Source organism: Heloderma suspectum, chromosome 2, assembly GCF_057233095.1.
Source record: "Heloderma suspectum isolate Gila_16-S chromosome 2, 16-S_ref, whole genome shotgun sequence".
Classification (NCBI taxonomy): Eukaryota; Metazoa; Chordata; class Lepidosauria; order Squamata; family Helodermatidae; genus Heloderma; species Heloderma suspectum.
The window spans coordinates 177,238,675-177,261,038 of NC_139459.1; the positions used below are offsets into that span (position 1 = coordinate 177,238,675).

General features: G+C 44.6%; 1 protein-coding gene across 5 annotated transcripts in view; it reads left to right on the forward strand.

Annotated features, from left to right (window-relative positions):
- The window catches only part of GMIP (GEM interacting protein), a 93,701-nt gene that overhangs the window by 12,086 nt on the left and 59,251 nt on the right, over positions 1-22,364 (forward strand). For 4 of the 5 annotated variants that reach the window (XM_084836423.1, XM_084836424.1, XM_084836426.1 and 1 more), the window contains exon 2: positions 12,133-12,226. In XM_084836423.1, coding sequence (XP_084692549.1) covers positions 12,133-12,226 — 94 coding nt within the window. Of the gene's footprint in view, positions 1-12,132; positions 12,227-22,364 lie in introns of those variants that run through there. The other variant, XM_084836425.1, reaches the window with a different exon arrangement.

Sequence of the window (22,364 nt, forward strand, 5' to 3'; positions counted from 1 at the left end):
CCTCTCCCATGCCCCACCATAGGATATGTCTCACACTGATGGGACGCAGAGGAGGGCCCCTCCAACAGATCTCAATCCTCAAGCAGGCATACATAGGGAGAGGTCCTTCCTCAAATATTGAGGCCCCAATTATACACCACACCTCTCTGTCAGAATTGTGGGAGGGGATTTGTCTATTCTAATATGTCAAGAACCTAATACCATCCATTTGGAAAGAAGCTTCAAACTGACGGATTCCAGAATTGACCAGGGTGGAAAATCTAACCAGACTGGAAAAGACCAACATTTAGTACAGGTCAGCAAGTAGGCCCGATGGTATAAAGCAAGGTCTAGAAAGCCAAACCCACCTTCTTTAATTGGAAGTTGCACCTGTTTCAGAGATATTCATGATGGAGATGAACACACACACCCAAATTTAAGAAACAAAGCATTACGCTTTCGGAAATATTTGCCAGGTATAAATAGAGGAATCCTACGTATAACATGAACAGTTGGAGGTATGATATTTATCTTTAGTGTGTTAACTTTACCCCACAAACTCACCTTTAATTATGCCCATCTATCTATATCTGGTGCAATCTCATTAATCAACTTATTCAAATTTAGTTTAATCAATTGGAATATATCTCTGGGAATAAGTATTCCCAAGTAGGTAATAAAATCTGGGCACCATCAAAACTGCCTACCAGCCAACACACTAGAAGATGTATTATCTCCAATCGGCATCAGTTCAGCCTTTGACCAATTAACTGAATAACCAGACAGATCACCAAAGGTATTAATCAATTTCATCAAAGCTGGAATAGATGACTAGAGTTTTGAAATAAACAGTAAAAGGTCATCAGCATAAAGAATAATTTTAAATTCTAAACCAGCATGCACAAAACCATGAATACTACTATTCTGTCTAATTGCATACAGCAGGAGTTCCAAATATAAATCAAATATCAGTGGGGAAAGTGGACATCCTTGTCTAGTGCCTCGCCCAAGAAGGAAAAAAGCCAAAACCCAACCATTAGTCATAACTCTAGCTCCTGGGATTGAATATAATATCCTTTGTTGTTGTTCAGTCGTTAAGTCGTGTCCAACTCTTCGTGACCCCATGGACCATAGCACGCGAGGCCTTCCTGTCCTCTGCTCTCTCCCGGAGCGTGCTCAAGTTCATATTCATTGCATCGGTGATGCTATCTAGCCGTCTCATCCACTGCCGTCTCCTTCTCCTTTTGCCTTCAATCTTTCCCAGCATCAGGGTCTTTTCCAGTGACTTTTCTCTTCGCATTAGGTGGCCAAAATATTTGAGCTTCAGCTTCAGTATCTGTCCTTCCAATAAGCACTCAGGGTTGATTTCCTTTAGGATTGACCGATTTGACCTCCTTGCAGTCCAGGGGACTCATAAGAGTCTTCTCCAGCACCACAGTTTGAAAGCATCAATTCTTTGGCGCTCAGCCTTCCTTATAGTCCATCTCTCACAGCCATACGTTGCTACTGGGAAAACCATAGCTTTGATTATACGAATCTTTGTCAGCAAGGTGATGTCTCTGCTTCTTACTATGCTGTCTAGGTTTGCCATAGCTTTCCTCCCAAGGTGCAAGCGTCTTTTAATTTCATGGCTACAGCCACCATCTGTGGTGATCTTGGAGTCCAAGAAAGTAAAATCTGTCACTGCTTCCATTTCTTCCCCTTCTATATGGCAGGAAGTGATGGGGCCAGATGCCATGATCTTAGTTTTTTTAATGTTGAGTTTCAAACCAGCTTTTGCACTCTCCTCTTTCACCCTCAACAAGAGGCTCTTTAGATCCACTTCGCTTTCTGCCATTAGGGTGGTATCGTCTGCGTATCTGAGGTCGTTGATAATTCTCCCGGCAATCTTAATTCCGACCTGTGATTCATCCAACCCGGCGTTTCTCATGATGTACTCTGCATATAAGTTAAATCAGCAGGGCGACAATATATAGCCTTGTCGTACTCCTTTCCCAATTTTGAATCAATCGGTTGTTCCATGTCCGGTTCTTGCTGTTGCTTCTTGGCCCTCATACAGGTTTCTCAGGAGACAGGTAAGGTGGTCTGGTACTCCCATCTCTTTAAGAATTTGCCAGAGTTTGTTGTGATCCACACAATCAAAGGCTTTAGAGAAGTCAATGAAGCAGAAATAGACGTTTTTCTGGAATTCTCTTGCTTTCTCCATGATCCAGCAAATGTTGGCAATTTGGTCTCTAGTTCCTCTCCCTCTTCGAAACCCAGCTTGTACTTCTGGTAGTTCTCAGTTCACATACTGCTGAAGCCTAGCTTGTAGGATTTTGAGCATAACCTTGCTGGCATGTGAAATGAGCGCAATTGTGCGGTAGTTTGAACACTCTTTGGCATTGCCCTTCTTTGGAATTGGAATGTAAACTGACCTTTTCCAGTCTTGTGGCCACTGTTGAGTGTTCCAAATTTGTTGGCATATTGAGTGCAGCACTTTATCAGCATCATCTTTTAAGATTTTAAATAGCTCAGCTGGTATACTGCCATCTCCGCTAGCTTTGTTGTTAGTAATGCTTCCTAAGGCCCACTTGACTTCACTCTCGAGGATGTCCGGCTCAAGTTCAGTGACCACACTAACATGGCTACCAAGGACATTAAGATCTTTCCTGTATAGTTTTTCTGTGTATTCTTTCCACCTCTTCTTAATCTCATCTGCTTCTGTTAGGTCTCTGCCTTTATCATGCCCGTCTTTGCACAAAACGTTCCCTTGAGATCTCCGATTTTCTTGAAAAGATCTCTAGTCTTTCCCATTCTATTATTTTCCTCGATTTCTTTGCATTGTTCATTTAAGAAGGCCTTCTTGTCTCTCCTTGCTATTCTCTCGAACTCTGCATTCAGTTGGGTATATCTTCCCCTTTCTCCCTGGCTTTTCGCTTCCCTTCTTTCCTCAGCTCCTTGTAAAGCCTCATCAGACAGCCACTTTGTTTCCTTGCATTTCTTTCTCTTTGGGATGGATTTAGTTGCTGCCTCCTGAATAGGGATGTACGAAAGTCACTTACCTGGTCTCGCAGCTTGCTTCGCGGTGGGGGGGAGGCGCTTCGCTTCTCCCCCCGAAGTTCAGGCCGGGGGGGAGGCTTTCCGCCTCGCCCGGCCGAAATTCAGGCCAGGGAGAAGCGCCCCGTCTCCCCGGCCGCGAACTTCAAAGAAAAAAAAAAAGCCCCGTGATAGGCTACGTGACGATTAACGTAGCCTATCACGGGTGACTTTGCAGATCTAGCCGTGATAGGCTACGTAAATCGTTACGTAGCCTATCACAGGGGCGTTGTGTTTTTTTTACTTTTCTTGTAATGGCGGCGGCGGCAGCCGTTCAAAAGACCAGCTGCTGCTCCCGCCCCTGACGAAGACCTGCCAAACCGCCGCTGGGACCCACCGCCAGGAGCGACATTCGTGAAAGGTAAGTCCCATCCCGGGCGGGGGGGTGGCGGAGAATTTCTCCCCGAACAACCTTTGGAGGACCGAATGCGTTGGCACTCGGCCTCCCGAAGTTTCGGGGAGAAATTCTCCCCCATCCCTACTCCTGAACAGTGTTACAGACCTCCGTCCATAGTTCCTCAGACACTCTGTCTATCAGGTCTAATCCCTTAAATCTATTCCTCACCTCCACTGTATATTCATAAGGGATATGATTTAGGTCATACCTGAATGGTTTAGTGGTTTTCCCTACGTTCTTCAATTTCAGCCGAAATTTTGCAAGAAGCAGCTCATGATCTGAGCCACAGTCAGCTCCAGGTCTTGTTTTTACTGACTGTATGGAGCTTCTCCATCTTTGGCTGCAAAGGACATAATCAATCTGATTTCGATATTGACCATCTGGTGATGTCCATGTGTAGAGTCGCCTCTTGTGCTGTTGGAAAAGAGTGTTTGCTATGATCAGCGTGTTCTCTTGGCAAAACTCTATTAGCCTTTGTCCTGCTTCATTTTGTACACCAAGGCCATGCTTGCCTGTTATCCCGGTGATTTCTTGACTTCCTACTTTAGCATTCCAATCCCTTATGATGCAGAGGACATCTTTTTTTGGTGTTAGTTCTAGAAGGTGTTGTAGGTCTTCATAGAACTGATCAACCTCAGCTTCTTCGGCCTCAGTGGTTGGGGCATAGACTTGAATTACTGTGATGTTGAATGGTTTGCCTTGGATTCGTACTGAGATCATTCTATTGTTTTTGAGATTGTACCCCAGTACTGCTTTTTCCACCCTTTTGTTGACTATGAGTGCTACTCCATTTCTTCTAAGGGATTCTTGCCCACAGTAGTAGATATGATGGTCACCTGAATTAAATTCGCCCATGCTTGTCCATTTTAGTTCGCTGATTCCCAAGATGTCGATGTTCAATCTTGCCATCTCATGTTTGACCACCTCCAGCTTACCTTGATTCATTGATCTGACATTCCAGGTTCCTAAACAATATGGTTCTTTACAGCATCAGACTTTCTTTTCACCACCAGACACATCCACAGCTGAGTGTCCTTTCAGCTTTGGCCCAGCTGCTTCACTCTTTCTGGCGCTACTTGGAAATTCCCTCTGCTCTTCCCCAGTAGTATATTGGACACCTTCCGACCTGAGGGGCTCATCTTCCGGCGTCATATCTTTTAGCCTTGTGATACGTTCCATGGGGTTTTCTTGGCAAGAATACTGGAGTGGGTTGCCATTTCCTTCTCCAGTGGACCACATTTTGTTAGAACTCTCCGCCATGACCTGTCCATCTTGGGTGGCCCTGCACGACATAGCTTATGGCTTCACTGCGTTACGCAAACCCCTTCGCCACAACAAGGCAGTGATCCATGAAGGGGTTATATCCCTTTATTATATTATAATAATAATTATATTATATTATTATATGATATGATATGATATCCTAACCCATTTCAAAAATTCCACCGGAAGACCAAAATTACTCAATGTAGCAAGCATACATTTCCAGTGAATTTTGTAAAAGGTCTTTTCAGCATCCAAAGAAACATTCTTTCTGGATGTAAAGCTATCAGATCAACAAGTCTCAAATTATCAGCCCCCTGTCTGTTTTTAATGAATCCCACGTGGTCTGGTCAGACCAGCACTGTAATAACTTGTTGCAGTCTATTGGCTAAAATTGCTGTTAATATTTTAATATCAACGTTTAATAACGAAATAGGTTGATAGCTAGCACAATATGATCTTTGCCAGGATTAGGAATAGCTGTAATATAAGCATCGTTTAGCGATGAGGAAAGAGACCCCGATTCAAATATATATTTATAAAGATGATAAAACTTTGGAGCTAAAAGGCTAGAAAATGTTTTATACCACTCAATTGGGAACCCATCCGGACCAGGGGATTTCCCAGTGTTCATATTCATAATTGCTTTCATAATTTCTTCCAGTCTCAATGGAGCCATGAAATGTTTCCTTTGTAAAGAATCTAAGCATGCGAGATTAACCTGAGCAAAAAAAGCTTTCATATCCTGCTCCGATATCTCACTACCCTTACTATACAAAGCCACATAAAACCTTAAAAATTCACAATTCACAAATTATAAAATCATGAATGATCTCCCCACAGTCAATTTCTCTTTGCAAGTTCACACTCAGTAGATGGTTTAGCTAGGTGGTTTAACCATTCTTGCCTTAATCGTAGAACTCCAGCAATTGTTGATGAGTGCTAACTTGGTGAAATTTCTTTCATCTGCTGTCACTGGCAGTGTGCAAAGCAACTGTAGGTCTATGTACATGTCACTGAAAATGAAATAATAAACTATTTATAATAATAAACTAATAAATAATAATAATAAATAAACTATTTATAATAATAAACTATTTATAATAAAGTATTTATTACTTATTTTATAAATCGCACCCGGAGGAGGCAACCTTCCTAGATCAATGCACAATGAAAACATTAAAACATCACATAAAACCATGAAACACAGAAGCAAAAACACACACACATTAAAATAAGAGTGGCATTAAAACTGAAGAGTGACAAAACATTATGTAACAGTAAAAGCCTGACAGAACAAAACAGTCTTCACTGTTCATCTAAAGCCGCCTTGGGTTCCTTAAGGAGGAAAAAAGGCAGGATATAAATGTAATAAATGAATAAAGTGAATTTTTCTCCATGATCACTCTAGTTGTCCATTGAAATGTTTCGTTGTCCTAAGCTCCTCAGCAAACCAAGAAGCTTACGTTTTGTGTCCCTGCAGAGGACGTTTAGGAGGTCAACTGCCCAAGTCAACTCCCCTTTGTTTGTTCGTTCATTCACAGTTCTTATATCCTGCCCTCCCTCCAAAGGAGGAACACGGAACAGCTTACAAATATTGATAAGAAAAATACCAATAAAACAACAACAACAAATCCTGCTATTACAATAAAACAAGTAAAACATGACATAATTATCAGAGAAGCACACATACACACACCAACAAGTCAAGAGGCAAATACTTGTGTAAATCAAAAGGTCTTTAACTTAGGTTTTAAGATATTCACAATGGGGGCTAAACTCACCTCTTCTAGGAGGGAGTTCCACAAATGGGGGGGGGGCTGTTACTTAGAATGCCCTGTTTCACATCCCCAGCCTCCTCACCTTATTTACGGCAGGGACAATGAGTAAAGCATCTCCTACAGAGTGAAGGGCCCTACTTGGCTGGTAAAGGGGGAGGCCCTCCCTCAGATAGCTGGGTCTCAAGTCATTAAGGGGTTTATATGCTACTACCGAGACCTTACATTAGGCTCAGTAGCTCACTGGCAGCCAGTGCCATGCTTTTACGTTAGGTGTAATATTCCTCCTAGCTGCTCCTACTAGCAGGCAGGCTGCAGCACTCTGAACTAACTCCAGCTTCCAGACCATCTTTAAGGAAACCCCCATGTAGAGTGTGTTGCAGTAATCTATCTGAGATACTACCAGAACATGGACAGCTAAGGCCAGATTATCCCGCTCCATTAAGCAGACCAGCCAGAGCTGGGCAAAAGTGCCCCTTGCCACTGCAGCTATTTGGGCCTTTCAAGCAGATCAGTACGGGCTTTGACAGGTTCACCAATGCTAGCGGATGGAAAATCCCCAAGGGCATTCAGAAATCCTTCAGGATCTAGCAAGGGTGGACCAGTTGAATGCATCCCCCACCCCTGCAGAGGTTGTATGTCCCAGTTAATTTAGGCATTTATTCACGTATATTGAGGCCTGTAAATCCTGTTAACCACATTGGCTGCCATTGCTCCTGGGATCGATGTCCCTCCCACCAGCTCTCCCTTCCTCCTGTCTATACATACGGAAGACTGGGGCTGTACTTCTTCAGAGAGCATGTCACACAGGAATGTACAAATTTCTCAGTCTCTCAAACTACAACGCGTAGTTTAATTGCACAAGCATATTCCCTCTGTTCTAGATAAAGGCCTGAGCCAGATTTTTTTGTGTTTCCTGCTCTAACATTTTTTAAAATTTCATTTCATTTCTGTACTGTTGAAGCTGTCTGGACGGTTCACAACAAAACCATAAAATAAAACAAATGACAAAACACAGCATAAAACTTTTAAAAGTGTAGAACTATTATATAAAACCAAAGTAAAGACCAGCAACAGTGCAAAGATCTGAAGAATAAAATAACAGATTTAAAACAAGAAAAACTGAAGAACTAAAATGCCTGGGAGAATAAAAAGGTCTTCACCTGCTGCTGAAAAGACTACAATGCAGGTGAGCCTCTGGGAGCTCATTCCACAACTGGGGTACCACAATTGAAAAGGCCATCTCCTTAATAGTCACCTGTGTCACTTCATTTCGTGGGGGCACCCCAAGGAGGGCTTCTGAAGACGATCTTAGTGTTTGGGCAGGTATATATGGGAGGAGAAAATCCTTCAGGTAACCTTTGTCAAGCTGTTTAGGGCTTTGAAAGTTAATGCCAATACTTTCACTTGGGCCCTCAAATAGACTGGAAGCCAGTGTAGATCACAAGGCACTGGCATAACTTGTTCATATGGACCAGTCCTTGTGAACAGTCTTGCTACCCTATTTTGGACCACCTGAAGTTTCCAGACCATTTTCAAAGGGAACCCCATGTATAACGTATTGCAGTAATCCAGAGAAGAGATTACCAGAACATGGATAACTGTAGTTAGGCTATCTCTGTCTAGATAAGGACATACTTGCTATATCAGCCTAAGCTGATAAAAGGTGTTCTGCACCACCAAGGCCACCTGTAACTCCAGTCACAATGCTAGATCCAAGAGCACCACCAAACTATGAACCTGATCCGTTAGGGGGAGTATAACCCCCTCTAGAACAGATTGAACATCATGTAGCTGGGCAGACAAACCACCCGCGAACAGTACCCAATATTATGGCTTCTGACTGGCTCCAGCAAATCCCACAAAATCTGGACAACAGGTACATAGATACAGGGAAATAAGTTTCTATAATTATCTTCAAGTGTGATCTACAATTTATCTGTATTTATTTTCCTCATGGTAATGGGGCTGCAGTCTGGAATGGCTTTCCTTGAATTCCCAGACCCCAGTAAATGACCCCAGTCATGCTTGGGCCCTGGAAGAACGAGTCTTGAGGGCATAGGCATAGTACAAACCTATATTGGCTTTATGTCAATTGAACTATTGTGGCTTACCCCAAAGGATCTTGGGAATTGTAATGCGGTGAGGTGCTGAGAATTCTGTTACAGATCCCTAGCCATTCCTTACAATAATCACGCATGTTTTACTGTTTATTTCAAAACTCTAGTTGTCTATTCCAGCTTTGATTAAATTGATTAATACCTTTGGTGATCTGTCTGGTTATTCAATTAATTGGTCAAAGGCTGTATTGATGCCGATTGGAGATAATACATCTTCCCTAGGAAGTGGGAATCCCCTTTGAACCAATTTAAGTCTCTGGTGTGTGTGTGGACACGCTCTTAGGTGGGTGCCGTGCTTTGTGCACCTGGCTGTCCTTTGCCCAGCCAGCTTGCTGCTGATGCCTGCTGTGTAACTTCCCCAGCAATCTGTGATTCAGGTGGCTGTGGGTTGGGTTGCCAGCTCTTGAAATGAGAAGTTCTGCTAGTTCTAGGTTAGAGGGTGGCAAAGAGGTAGGGTGGCCACATGAATCGCTAAAAAAAGAGGAAATGCGTCACCAACAAGAACAAGATAGGACACCAATTTGTATAAAATCTGCCTATGCTAATTTATATGTATAGATGCGAATTTGGAAATAATAATTCGAATTTAAATAGAAATACAGTACATCTCAGCATAGTGTGGAAGACTGTGACCAGGTGACCTGTGGGCCTTGCTCAGTCTGCTGTCCGGGTGCTGTCAATGGGCAACTTCGGGCACAATCCTATGGCTGCTAGATGGCCATAGGATTTTTTATTTTCTGGTTGACTGGGAACCAGCGCTCTGAGGCTGGTTCCCAGTAAACCACCTCCCCGCCCCCACCGCCTCATAGGCAGCATGGTTCACCCCCAGCTCTGCGCTTGTAAGAGCAGCATGAAGCTGGGGGAAAGGGGGCATTCCTGGGGCGGGGAAGGAAGGGGACAGCGGAAGCACCAATACGACACTTCCTATGCACCATCTGGCCTCCGCCCCACCCCTGCTCCAAGCAGTCCCGGCTAGACAGCCAAAATCGGCTGTCTAGCCACAAATGCAGGGTGGCTAGAGAACAGAGGAGAAGATCCCCTCCGCCCGCCCTGCATTGGATAGTTGGTCGCCTCTTAGTTTGGAGGTGGCCGACTATCCCCATAGGATTGCATCCTCCAAGGCTCAGCTCTTCCTTCTGGTGGTCCTCTATCTTTATACTGGACCTGGGTTGGACATCCCTTCAAATGGGGGGTGCCTCCAGAGTACAGGTCAGTTCTCTGGCAGCCCTTCAAATAGAGGAAGGTCCTCTATAAAAGAGGATCCATAAGTCAGGGGGTGCAGCACAGTGGTTTTTGGCAGGGCTGGGTGTGGACTTTGCCAAGTCCAGGGATGGAGCCCAGTACATTTGGTGAGCATAGGGATGGAACTCAGCAGAAAAGCTGTCTAATCACCTCACCTCTGCAGCTTTAAGAATGTCTAGGGGGATAGGAGGAAATAGCAGCCTCATCTCCTTGCTTTTCTGGCTATTGGTGTGAAAGCAAAGAATAAACCTGGCCAGTTCTGTTCTGTTTTTAGGTCACATGGGAACCCTAATTATGAGGCAGGACCCCTGGAATCCTGGCTCTGGACTGGATTCAGGCCCACAGCAAACAGGCAATTCACTGTACCCCCACCTCCACTGCAGTGATTGTTGTAATGTCCTGACTGAGAACTTTAGCCCCAGAGAAAAAGAAAGTCAACAGAAAATAACTTTGTGGTGTCTTTGGAAAAAGTAGGAATGAGAGGCTGTTGAAGAAGAGCTGGAAAGAAGTAGCAGCTGAAAAAAGGGGTAATGCCCTCATGTCCTCCTAAACAGTTTCCAGACATCGGTTCAAGAGCTCCACAGCCTCCCAGGGATGAGTAGAAGAAAATGAGAGGTAGAGCGGAGTGTCATCTTCATACTGATGACACTTCAGCCCAAACCTCCGGATGACTTCCCCGCAGTGATTTAATGTAGATGTTTGAAAGTATGGGGGACAAGGTAGAACTTTGTGACGTGGCAAAGGCTAATGGCCATGAAATGGAGACGTCCTCCAGCAACACCTGCTGAAACCACTCCTCCAGGAAGGACCAGAACCACTGTAACACCATGCCTCCTAATCCCAACCCAACTAGATGGTCCAGAAGCAGACCACAGTTGATAGTATCAGAAGCTGCTGGAAGGCCCAGGAGAACCAATAGGGTTGCACTCCCCCTGCCCCCATCCATTCCCTGGAGTACGTTATCCACAAATACAAAGAAGACTACTCCCACCCAAGCCACTCCTCAAACCAGATTAGAATGGATCTAAATAATTCGCATCATCCAACACTACCTGCTGAGGTCCCAATCCTGTTCCCCATCCCCCAACAGCTTTTTTTTTTTTTTTTAAGAAAAACAGTCACATTAAATGCATTTAAGTATTTAATGTAATGTGTAGTTTGCTATGCAATTACACTTCGGACTATGCCACTTTGAACTTGGGGGTGGGGGGTTGCTTCAAGTAAGCAAGCATTGGATAAAGTTGCACCTTTCTCAGGTTTGGAGCCACTGTTTAAGGCTGGACTCCTGTGCACACTTCCTTAGAAATCTGATGAACACAATGAGACTGGCATCAGAGTACAGATGCATAGGAGATGACATTTCTTGCTATCAAATGTCGTTTTGACATAGTGTCACTGATTCGTCTTGTCTTTTATCATATATTTGACTAATTAGTATTCACCTTTACACATTGTATTATCCTCTCCTCAAAAAAATCAATTGCCTGAGGTCATATTATGTTGCTAGCAATGGTGCCTGCCTAGTTAGCGCTGCTTTAGCTTTAAAAAAAAGGAAGTATTTCTTGTCATCTGGAAAGCCTCTTAATCAGGGTGATGACAGACGTAATATTTAAAGAGACATCACAGTGTGTTCTTGACCTGTGAGGTAAGCCTGGTGTCCTCCTGGCTTTGTAAATTGCATGATGGTTGTATAGTCTTATTAAGTAGAATGTTGGGTCAGCCATAAGTCCTGGCCTGCCCCTATGTTTCAAGTGTGCTGCTTGTCTTTATTTATTTTTTAAGTGCCACATGTATATTTATTCACTTATACTTTTATCCTTTTTTATTTAGTGGAAGCAGTTTTAAATAGAAACTGTTTTCAAAGAACTGCAAAACTGCTCAGGGGATTGCGGGAAGACCCCTTGGTGACATCACAGGCGCTAGCCAATTGGCGCCGTCCACACCCAACTCTTTTTCAGCAAACATGCGTGATTGTTTTTTCCCTGGACAGCAACAGGGTCATTTGTTTTGAGGAGAGTTCTAAGCCAGAACTGCAAATCTTATGTCTGTCTTTACCCTCAATATTCACTAAGCCCCAATGAGATCTGGAACACATCTCAGTGTTAGTGATTCGAGCCGGCTTCAACAGATTTCAGTTTGAAAGGAAGGCAAGGCTCCTGTATAATTTTAGATCGCAAGAAGGGCCAGGATGTGGTATGCATGGTTAGGTTCCATATTTCATTGTTTGAACGAGGCCTCACTGAAATGTCTCTTTAATCCCTTCTTTCCTTTCCAGATCTCAATGGCCAAGTGAAAGGGAATGAAAACAAGAAACGCTACAGTGAGATTTTCCGGAGTCTGGATGCCCTAGAAATTTCAATTGGAAATGAGTATGTATCCAAGAAGGGTTTCATAGTGCTCCTCATAATGCAGTGCACACTGTCAAGGGCTCCTTGGAGGGCTCTCTCAGTCTAATCCAGTAGCCAAGTCCAGACGCAGACAAAGGTATTCTTTTCAAAGCTTTATTCTTCTTTTACAACTTACAACTCTACAGGTAGCAACTAGATCTGAGCAGCAGCATCCCTATGCCCTAAGTTGGAACAGTTGGTCCCCGTTTGAAAGGCAATTACTGGCAGACCCCTGAATATAAGGACTAGGGAGAATCCCTCCCCTTTTCCCTTGGATCCTCTGGGCGCAGCCGTTCTTTGAGCGCGAACCGGGCACTACGCCTCCTTTCCGCGCCCTCCATTTGGCGTTGCTCTCTGCGTCTGCGCCACGCATCCACCAAGTCTGCTATCTGTGCTGGGTCACTCCCTGGACTGCTTTCTAAGCTAGGAATGCTGGTGGGAGGAATCTCCGTCAGCTGTTGGTCCTGGGAAAGAGGAGCGTGCTCCTCTCCCAGGAGCGACTGCTCTTCCTCAGCATCAGAACTTCTCTGGGATTCTATGGGCTCAGTGTCCACCCTGACATACACCAATAAATGTCTCTGTGGAATTGGGTTTTGCGGGTACATGACTTCAGGGAGAGAGGTTGATGTGAACTGGATGGTGGTGCAGGCTCTGAGTCGGCAGCCATCTCCATGGATTTGTGGCTCTTGGAAAAAGGGCAGCTCAGTCATGAAAATGGCTTAGTATTGTTACAGCCGTAATTATAATGGTCTTGCCCAGAATTTATCTTTTGGCTGGAATTGCAGAATGCAAAGCCAGAAGAAATTCCAGCGGAGCTGTTCTTGCTGTTAGGTCGACTGGGGTCAGATCTACACCTCGTTTCACGTCAGTACGATCCCATCGTGGTGATGCTCTATCCCTCTTGCACATTTATACCTCGTAGCACACACAATGACATCTGTTGCGGTATTGTGGATAATACGGAATAAAAAGCAGGAAATAACACTAGAAAAGCGGTATAACAGAATATATAACGTGCCCCAACATTTGTCAGTGCACTTCAATACTGATAAAAGGCATTAGATCTAGCCTTGCTCTAAGCCCTTGGGCACTTAATTTGTAGCACAGCGCACACATATGTTTTGTGAAGGTTGCATATTATAAATGCAAATGCATGCATGCTGTGTTGCCACATAGAGCTCTGCCCTTAATAAGAGGATTAAGGAGATGGATGGGGCTCTGTTATACGTGGTCCCGCTCCCCACCTCCTCCCCAAGTCTCCATAGCCTCCAAACCAGGAGGAGGAGCCTGGGGAGGGGAGGAGGAGGGGCCCACAGAGGGAGCTCAAGCCTCCATGGGCCAGATGGGGAACCTCTGCAAGCTGGATTAGGCCCATGGGCTGGAGGTTTGCCACCCCTGTTACACAGTGAGACTGCACATACATGTATATAGAGAAAAAGACCCCTTTTATTGACTGAAGTATTGAATATCCAAAACATTATCCTTATTGGTAACATTTACTAACCTATTGAAACCTTTTTGGCATGGGCCAGCTAAATTATATACAAAGGGCAAGTGTGGACACACTCTAGGTTTGCTGCGAAGCATAATTAAAATGTTCTGGTGATTAAGATATAACATAGTGTGAGCAAATTAACACTGATTTACTCCTGGAGCATTCTTCTGTAAGGAAATGGCATCATGTCCCTGACCTTGAGCCATGTCTCAGTCAGGACACTGCATCAGGAATCACACACATTCCAACGGACAGAATATGACTCCCTGTGGAGGAGCAGAACATGGACTCATAAGTAGAAGACCTCAGTTGGACCCTGACCTCTAAAAATGCAAGCTGGTTAAGTGAGCAGCTCAAGCCCTCGGGAGAATCCGTGCTCGAGCTGCCCAGGACTCTGTGCTTTCCCATAACCCCTTGCTTCAGAGGCACCAACAGACCTGTCTAGGGGCTACTGGATGCCATAGGCATGCAAGGCTCCAGGCCCCTTTAAACTCTGTCCACCTCCCACTGAGGGACAGAGCTTGCATCAATCATCAGTCATAAGGCTTAGCTGTGCTCTTTGGCTTGTTATAGCAAGTTGTCTGCTGCCCCTTGGATCTATCCAAGGACTAGTGTGTCCCTCTATCCAGCAAGAGGCTCATGTCTCTTCCTGTGCTGTCCCTGAAGCCTGCTTCCCAGAGGTCAGCTACCTGCCCCTCTTGCTAGATCCTGGTGTTCTGTCCATGCACCTAGCCAAGGTTCAGTGAATGTACCTAGTATCTGCAGGGCCTAACTAGGACAGATTTCTAGCATGCAACTGATGCATTTATATATCTGTCACGCTGATAACTTATTCTTGCTTTGACCTACACGGGAGTCCTAGGCAGTCTTTCATCCAGACACCAGCCAAGCTGAGACCTGCTTAGCTGAAAGAATATAGCAGCACTGTTGGTGCCTGTTTACTCAGAAGTGAGTCCCATTGTGCTCAATGGGGCCTGTATCTGAATAAGTGTGTTTAGGACTGACGCTGATCTGCCCTAAAATGTAGGGAGATGTTTGTGTGAACAGAGAATAATGGTATCAGGAATACTATGCTACACTATGTTTGCAGATCAAAGGAGGGCTGTTCTCATGGATGTTTCCATAGAAGTAGAATCAGCTAACACTGATGTGTGGAAAAGTGCAAATGGAATCCTAGGTAGCAGTAGATATTAGTGTTGGATTTGCAAAGTTGAAGGAAAGAGAGAAGGAAATTGAAGCTTCTAGACATTCATGTAATTTTATCAAACCAACTTCTCTAGCAAGCTACTCCAGTTTACACAGTCTTAACTTTAGGGCAGGGGTGCAGAACCTCAAGCTCGGGCCAAATCCAGCCTGCCTGGCATCCCAAACCGGCCCTCTGGGTTCCCCAGATGGCCATGTCCCCTTCCCCTAGCCCAGCCTCTTTTCCCTGGCCATGGTTTCCTGGGTTTTGTGCCACTTTTTTCCCCCATTCTGAAAGGTTGAAATGCCTCTGCTAATGCCCAGTAAGAGCTTTAAGCTAAAATGGGCTGGTATTTTTGGTATCTTTTGCCTCACCCTTTTTGCCTGTGGCCCCGCCCACCACTAGAATGCAGCCCCCAAGAGCCTCTCCAAAATCAAATCTGGCTCTTGAGTTAGAAGAGGTTCAACACCCCTGCTTTAGGGGACAATTGGCCCTTTTGGTGTGCTGTCACTGAAGATCTTAGAAGGCAGGCCTTCAAACTGATGAATGAGCTGCAGCTAGGGACTACCTTGTGTTACGGTGGTGGCAAAGACATCTTTGCCACCATGTGTAGTATATAATAGGACTGTGCTGAAAATTTCTCCCACATATTTTTTGACCATTCTCATTCAATGTGATGGAAAAGAAATGGTTTTCGAAAAGAAGTTCAAAGGAGGAGAAATTTCTGAGAAATTCTCATGGTTTGGTTTTGGATTTCTTGGGCTTACCCTCCTTACTTATGAGGAGGCCGAGGAGTGTGCATCAGTGTGCTGTCTTTCATCGTACAATAATCTCTGGTAGTCTGTAGCCTCCTCAGCTTCCTGCACTTCAGTTAAAGCCATCATGAGGAAAATATCATGAGGTAATTCTTCCCACAGGGCTTTTTCAGTTCAGGAACTGAAGGTGGCCTGGGAGGCTGCAGAGTAGTGGAAAAATGTGTAATAGAGAAAACAACACACAGCACCCTCACTTACCTTGCAGTGATTAGGTAAGCTCAAAAGTACTACCAAAAGAAATTCAAAATTCTGCCTCAGAAAAGTGGAAGCCTCAACACAGCTGATGCTGTTGCCACTTATAGAAGCAGTGCAATCAACCAAAAATGCTTAGGAAAAAAGAAAAAACCTGTGCTACAACCCCTGCCAATAGTGAGCCCTATTTGTGAGAACATGTTGGAGAATTTCTCCTCCCCAAAGAGAAATTTGGTGATATTTCTCTGCCCACAAATAAGCTGGAGAATTTTGAGAGGCTATTTGTGCACAGCTCTAGTATATCATAGGGAGCCACCCCAAATGGTTGGTTGGGGTTAGACAAATGCATTGAGGATTAGGCTATCAGTGATTACTAGTCATGCTGGGTAGAGGCATATGCTGGGGAACAAAAATGGGAGAGTGCCTCATGTCCTGCTTGTGGGCTTCCCAAGAGACATCTGGCTGGCCACTGTGGGAATAAAATTCTGGGCTAAACAGGCCTTTGGTTTGATCCAGCCGGGCTCTTGTTATCCTCGTTCCTAGTTGACAGTACCTGTGTAATACACTTGACTAGAAACTCTCTTGGCCTTTACAAAGGGTGTAAAGATACATCTTTTCAGTTCAGCCCTTCGAACTGTGTAATTTTTAAAAGATTTTAATGTTTTCACTGTTTTTAGTGTGCTTGTTTTTATTGTTCCAAGGTTTTGTTGTTCTAAGGTTTTAAATTGTTGTACACCGCCATGATGACTTTTTAGCAGATGTTGTTGCTCAGTCGTTAAGTCGTGTCCGACTCTTCATGACCCCATGGACCATAGCACGCCAGGCCTTCCTGTCCTCCCCTCTCTCCCGGAGCGTGCTCAAGTTCATATCCATTGCATCGGTGATGCTATCTAGCCATCTCATCCTCTGCCGTCCCCTTCTCCTGTGCCTTCAGTCTTTCCCAGCATCAGGGTCTTTTCCAGGGAGTTTTCTCTTCGCATTAGGTGGCCAAAATATTTGAGCTTCAGCTTCAGTATCTGTCCTTCCAATGAGCACTCAGGCTTGATTTCCTTTAGGATTGACTGATTTGACCTCCTTGCAGTCCAGGGGACTCGTAAGAGTCTTCTCCAGCACCACAGTTCGAAAGCATCAATTCTTCGGCGCTCAGCCTTCCTTATAGTCCAGCTCTCACAGCCATACATTACTACTGGGAAAACCATAGCTTTGATTAGACGGACCTTTGTCGGCAAGGTGATGTCTCTGCTTCTTACTATGCTGTCTAGGTTGGCCATAGCTTTCCTCCCAAGGAGCAAGCATCTTTTAATTTCATGGCTGCAGTCACCGTCTGCGGTGATCTTGGAGCCCAAGAAAATAAATCTGTCACTGCTTCCATTTCTTCCCCTTCTATATGCCAGGACGTGATGGGGCCAGATGCCATGATCTTAGTTTTTTTAATGTTGAGTTTTGGACCAGCTTTTGCACTCTCCACTTTCACCCTCAACAAGAGGCTCTTTAGATCCTCTTCACTTTCTGCCATTAGGGTGGTATCGTCTGCGTATCTAAGGTTATTGATAATTCTCCCAGCAATCTTAATTCCAACCTGTGATTCATCCAACCCGGCGTTTCTCATGATGTACTCTGCATATAAGTTAAATCAGCAGGGCGACAATATGCAGCCTTGTTGTACTCCTTTCCCAATTTTGAACCACTCGGTTGTTCCATGTCTGGTTCTTACTGTTGCTTCTTGGCCCTTGTACAGGTTTCTCAGGAGACAGGTAAGGTGGTCTGGTACTCCCACCTCTTGAAGAATTTGCCAGAGTTTGTTGTGATTCACACAATCAAAGGCTTTAGCGTAGTCAATGAAGCAGAAATAGACGTTTTTCTGGAATTCTCTTGCTTTCTCCATGATGCAGCGAATGTTGGCGATTTGATCTCTAGTTCCTCTGCCTCTTCGAAACCCAGCTTGTACTTCCGGTAGTTCTCGGTTCACATACTGCTGAAGCCTAGCTTGTAGGATTTTGAGCATAACCTTGCTGGCATGTGAAATGAGCGCAATTGTACAGTAGTTTGAACACACTTTGGCGTTGCCTTTCTTTGGAATTGGAATGTAAACTGACCTTTTCCAGTCTTGTGGCCACTGTTGAGTGTTCCAAATTTGTTGGCATATTGAGTGCAGCACTTTATCAGCATCATCTTTTAAGATTTTAAATAGCTCAGCTGGAATACTGCCATCTCCGCTAGCTTTGTTGTTAGTAATGCTTCCTAAGGCCCACTTGACTTCACTCCCGAGGATGTCCGGCTCAAGTTCAGTGACCGCACTATCATGGCTACCAAGGACATTAAGATCTTTCCTGTATAGTTTTTCTGTGTATTCTTTCCACCTCTTCTTAATCTCATCTGCTTCTGTTAGGTCCCTGCCTTTATCATGCCCGTCTTTGCACAAAACGTTCCCTTGAGATCTCCGATTTTCTTGAAAAGATCTCTGTTGTTGTTCAGTCGTTCAGTCGTGTCCGACTCTTCGTGACCCCATGGACCATAGCACGCCAGGCCTTCCTGTCCTGCGCTCTCTCCCGGAGCGTGCTCAAGTTCATATTCATTGCATCCGTGATGCTATCTAGCCATCTCATCCTCTGTCGTCCCCTTCTCCTTTTGCCTTCAGTCTTTCCCAGCATCAGGGTCTTTTCCAGGGAGTTTTCTCTTCGCATTAGGTGGCCAAAATATTTGAGCTTCAGCTTCAGTATCTGTCCTTCCAATGAGCACTCAGGGTTGATTTCCTTTAGGATGGACTGATTTGACCTCCTTGCAGTCCAGGGGACTCGTAAGAGTCTTCTCCAGCACCACAGTTCGAAAGCATCAATTCTTCGGCGCTCAGCCTTCCTTATAGTCCAGCTCTCACAGCCATACATTACTACTGGGAAAACCATAGCTTTGATTAGACGGACCTTTGTCGGCAAGGTGATGTCTCTGCTTCTTACTATGCTGTCTAGGTTGGCCATAGCTTTCCTCCCAAGGAGCAAGCGTCTTTTAATTTCATGGCTACAGTCACCGTCTGCGGTGATCTTGGAGCCCAAGAAAGTAAAATCTGTCACTGCTTCCATTTCTTCCCCTTCTATATGCCAGGAAGTGATGGGGCCAGATGCCATGATCTTCGTTTTTTTAATGTTGAGTTTCAAACCAGCTTTTGCACTCTCCTCTTTCACCCTCAACAAGAGGCTCTTGAGATCCTCTTCGCTTTCTGCCATTAGGGTGGTATCGTCTGCATATCGGAGGTTGTTGATAATTCTCCCAGCAATCTTAATTCCGACCTCTGATTCATCCAACCCGGCATTTCTCATGATGTAATCTGCATATAAGTTAAATAAGCAGGGTGACAATATGCAGCCTTGTCGTACTCCTTTCCCAATTTTGAACCAATCGGTTGTTCCATGTCTGGTTCTTACTGTTGCTTCTTGACCCTCGTACAAGTTTCTCAGGAGACATCACTCCCATCACTTTCAGAATTTGCCACAGTTTGTTGTGATCCACACAATCAAAGGCTTTAGCGTAGTCAATGAAGCAGAAATAAACGTTTTTCTGGAATTCTCTTGCTTTCTCCATGATGCAGCGAATGTTGGCGATTTGATCTCTAGTTCCTCTGCCTCTTCTAAACCCAGCTTGTACTTCCGGTAGTTCTCGGTTCGCATACTGCTGAAGCCTAGCTTGTAGGATTTTGAGCATCACCTTGCTGGCATGTGAAATGAGCGCAATTGTGCGGTAGTTTGAACACTCTTTGGCGTTGCCCTTCTTTGGAATTGGAATGTAAACTGACCTTTTCCAGTCTTGCGGCCACTGTTGAGTGTTCCAGATTTGTTGGCATATTGAATGCAGCACTTTAACAGCATCATCTTTTAGGATTTTAAATAGCTCAGCTGGAATACTGTCATCTCCACTAGCTTTGTTGTTAGTAATGCTTCCTAAGGCCCACTTGACTTCACTCTCGAGGATGTCCGGCTCAAGTTCAGTGACCGCACTATCATGGCTATCAGGGACATTCAGATCTTTCCTGTATAGTTCTTCTGTGTATTCTTGCCACCTCTTCTTAATCTCATCGGCTTCTGTTAGGTCCCTGCCTTCTTTGTCCTTTATCATGCCCGTCTTTGCACAAAACGTTCCCTTGAGATCTCCAATTTTCTTGAAGAGATCTCTAGTCTTTCCCATTCTGTTGTTTTCCTCGATTTCTTTGCATTGTTCATTTAAGAAGGCCTTCTTGTCTCTCCTTGCTATTCTCTCGAACTCTGCATTCAGTTGGGTATATCTTCCCCTTTCTCCCTTGCTTTTCGCTTCTCTTCTTTCCTCAGCTACTTGTAAAGCCTCATCAGACAGCCACTTGGCTTTCTTGCATTTCTTTTTCTTTGGGATGGATTTCGTTGCTGCCTCCTGAACAATGTTATGGACCTCCGTCCATAGTTCCTCAGGCACTCTGTCTATCAGGTCTAATCCCTGAAATCTATTCCTCACCTCCACTGTATATTCATCAGGGATATGATTTAGGTCATACCTGAACGGTTTAGTGGTTTTCCCTACGTTCTTCAATTTAAGCCGAAATTTTGCAAGAAGCAGCTCATGATCTGAGCCACAGTCAGCTCCAGGTCTTGTTTTTACTGACTGTATGGAGCTTCTCCATCTTTGGCTGCAAAGGACATAATCAATCTGATTTCGATATTGACCATCTGGTGACGTCCATGTGTAGAGTCGCCTCTTGTGCTGTTGGAAAAGAGTGTTTGCTATGATCAGCATGTTCTCCTGGCAAAACTCTATTAGCTTTTGTCCTGCTTCATTTTGTACACCAAGGCCATGCCTGCCTGTTATCCCGGTGATTTCTTGACTTCCTACTTTAGCATTCCAATCCCCTATGATGAAGAGGGCATCTTTTTTTGGTGTTAGTTCTAGAAGGTGTTGTAGGTCTTCATAGAACCGATCAACCTCAGCTTCTTCGGCCTCAGTGGTTGGGGCATAGACTTGAATTACTGTGATGTTGAATGGTTTGCCTTGGATTCGTACTGAGATCATTCTATCATTTTTAAGATTGTACCCCAGTACTGCTTTTCCCACCCTTTTGTTGACTATGAGTGCTACTCCATTTCTTCTAAGGGATTCTTGCCCACAATAGTAGATATGATGGTCACCTGAATTAAATTCGCCCATGCCTGTCCATTTTAGTTCGCTGATTCCCAAGATGTCGATGTTCAATCTTGCCATCTCATGTTTGACCACCTCCAGCTTACCTTGATTCATTGATCTGACATTCCAGGTTCCTAAACAATATTGTTCTTTACAGCATTGGATTTTCTTTTCACCACCAGACACATCCACAGCTGAGTGTCCTTTCGGGTTTGGCCCAGCCGCTTCACTCTTTCTGGCGCTACTTGGAAATGCCCTCTGCTCTTCCCCAGTAGCATATTGGACACCTTCCGACCTGAGGGGCTCATCTTCCGGCGTCATCTCTTTTAGCCTTGTGATACGTTCCATGGGGTTTTCTTGGCAAGAATACTGGAGTGGGTTGCCATTTCCTTCTCCAGTGGACCACATTTTGTCAGAACTCTCTGCCATGACCTGTCCGTCTTGGGTGGCCCTGCACGGCATAGCTTATGGCTTCACTGAGTTACGCAAGCCCCTTCGCCACAACAAGGCAGTGATCCATGAAGGGGGAAAAGATCTCTAGTCTTTCCCATTCTATTGTTTTCCTCGATTTCTTTGCATTGTTCATTTAAGAAGGCCTTCTTGTCTCTCCTTGCTATTCTCTCGAACTCTGCATTCAGTTGGGTATATCTTCCCCTTTCTCCCTGGCTTTTCGCTTCCCTTCTTTCCTCAGCTCCTTGTAAAGCCTCATCAGACAGCCACTTTGTTTCCTTGCATTTCTTTCTCTTTGGGATGGATTTAGTTGCTGCCTCCTGAACAGTGTTACGGACCTCCGTCCATAGTTCCTCAGGCACTCTGTCTATCAGGTCTAATCCCTGAAATCTATTCCTCACCTCCACTGTATATTCATAAGGGATATGATTTAGGTCATACCTGAATGGTTTAGTGATTTTCCCTACGTTCTTCAATTGAAGCCGAAATTTTGCAAGAAGCAGTTCATGATCTGAGCCACAGTCAGCTCCAGGTCTTGTTTTGACTGACTGTATAGAGCTTCTCCATCTTTGGCTGCAAAGTACATAATCAGTCTGATTTCGATATTGACCATCTGGTGATGTCCATGTGTAGAGTCGCCTCTTGTGCTGTTGGAAAAGAGTGTTTGCTATGATCAGCGTGTTCTCTTGGCAAAACTCTATTAGCCTTTGCCCTGCTTCATTTTGTACACCAAGGCCATGCTTGCCTGTTATCTCGGTGATTTCTTGACTTCGTACTTTAGCATTCCAATCCCCTATGATGAAAAGGACATCTTTTTTGGTGTTAGTTCTAGAAGGTGTTGTAGGT